The sequence below is a fragment of the Habropoda laboriosa genome, unplaced genomic scaffold (assembly GCF_001263275.1).
Source record: "Habropoda laboriosa isolate 0110345459 unplaced genomic scaffold, ASM126327v1 scaffold6432, whole genome shotgun sequence".
NCBI classification, from domain to species: Eukaryota; Metazoa; Arthropoda; class Insecta; order Hymenoptera; family Apidae; genus Habropoda; species Habropoda laboriosa.
Window position 1 is genome coordinate 711 of NW_017106308.1, and position 707 is coordinate 1417.

Genomic DNA, 707 nt, shown 5'->3' on the forward strand with positions numbered 1-707 from the left:
AACATGGCACTCATTTATTCCATATACAGACCGTGTGGACTATTTGGGCGGTTGTGCACAAAATATGCCGTATGTGATGGGTGTCGAGAAACTTGCAGGTATTACTGTGCCTGATCGTGCGCAATGTATTCGTGTCATGATGTCTGAGCTATTTCGCATTAATAACCATCTATTGTTTATTGGTACAGCGATTCAAGATGCAGGGGGAATGACACCTGTATTTTATATGTTTGCCGATCGTCAAAAAATTTATGATGCAATCGAAGCAATTACAGGCTTTCGTATGCATCCTTCCGAATTGGCGGTACAGCACATGACTTGCCAAATAATTGGCAAAAGCTCATTCGTGACATCTTAGATTGGATGCCTAAACGTTTAGATGAGTATTACAAAGCAGCATTACGTAACTCGGTATTTATTGGCCGTACCCGCAACGTCGCGCAATATAATGCAAAATCTGCCCTTGCATGGGGTGTAACAGGGACAGGATTACGCGCAACAGGCATTGACTTTGATGTACGTAAGTACCGTCCATATAGTGGTTATGAGAACTATGACTTCGATGTGCCTGTAGAGTATGAAGGCGATGCTTATGCACGTGTCATGGTGCATTTTCACGAGATCAGAGAGTCATTAAAAATTGTACAACAGTGCTTAGACAATATGCCATCTGGTGCATATAAAGCGGATCATGCTCTGGCAGTTCC

The 707-nt window shown here is 42.7% G+C and overlaps 1 protein-coding gene across 1 annotated transcript in view; it reads left to right on the plus strand.

Annotated features, from left to right (window-relative positions):
• Positions 1-10: 10 nt before the first annotated feature.
• Positions 11-707, plus strand: part of LOC108578303 (NADH-quinone oxidoreductase subunit C/D-like) — a gene marked incomplete at both ends in the record, with an annotated part of 5698 nt that continues 5001 nt past the window's right edge. The window contains 2 exon segments of the mRNA XM_017941607.1: positions 11-290; positions 293-702. Of these exon segments, the coding sequence (XP_017797096.1) occupies positions 11-290; positions 293-702 (690 nt within the window).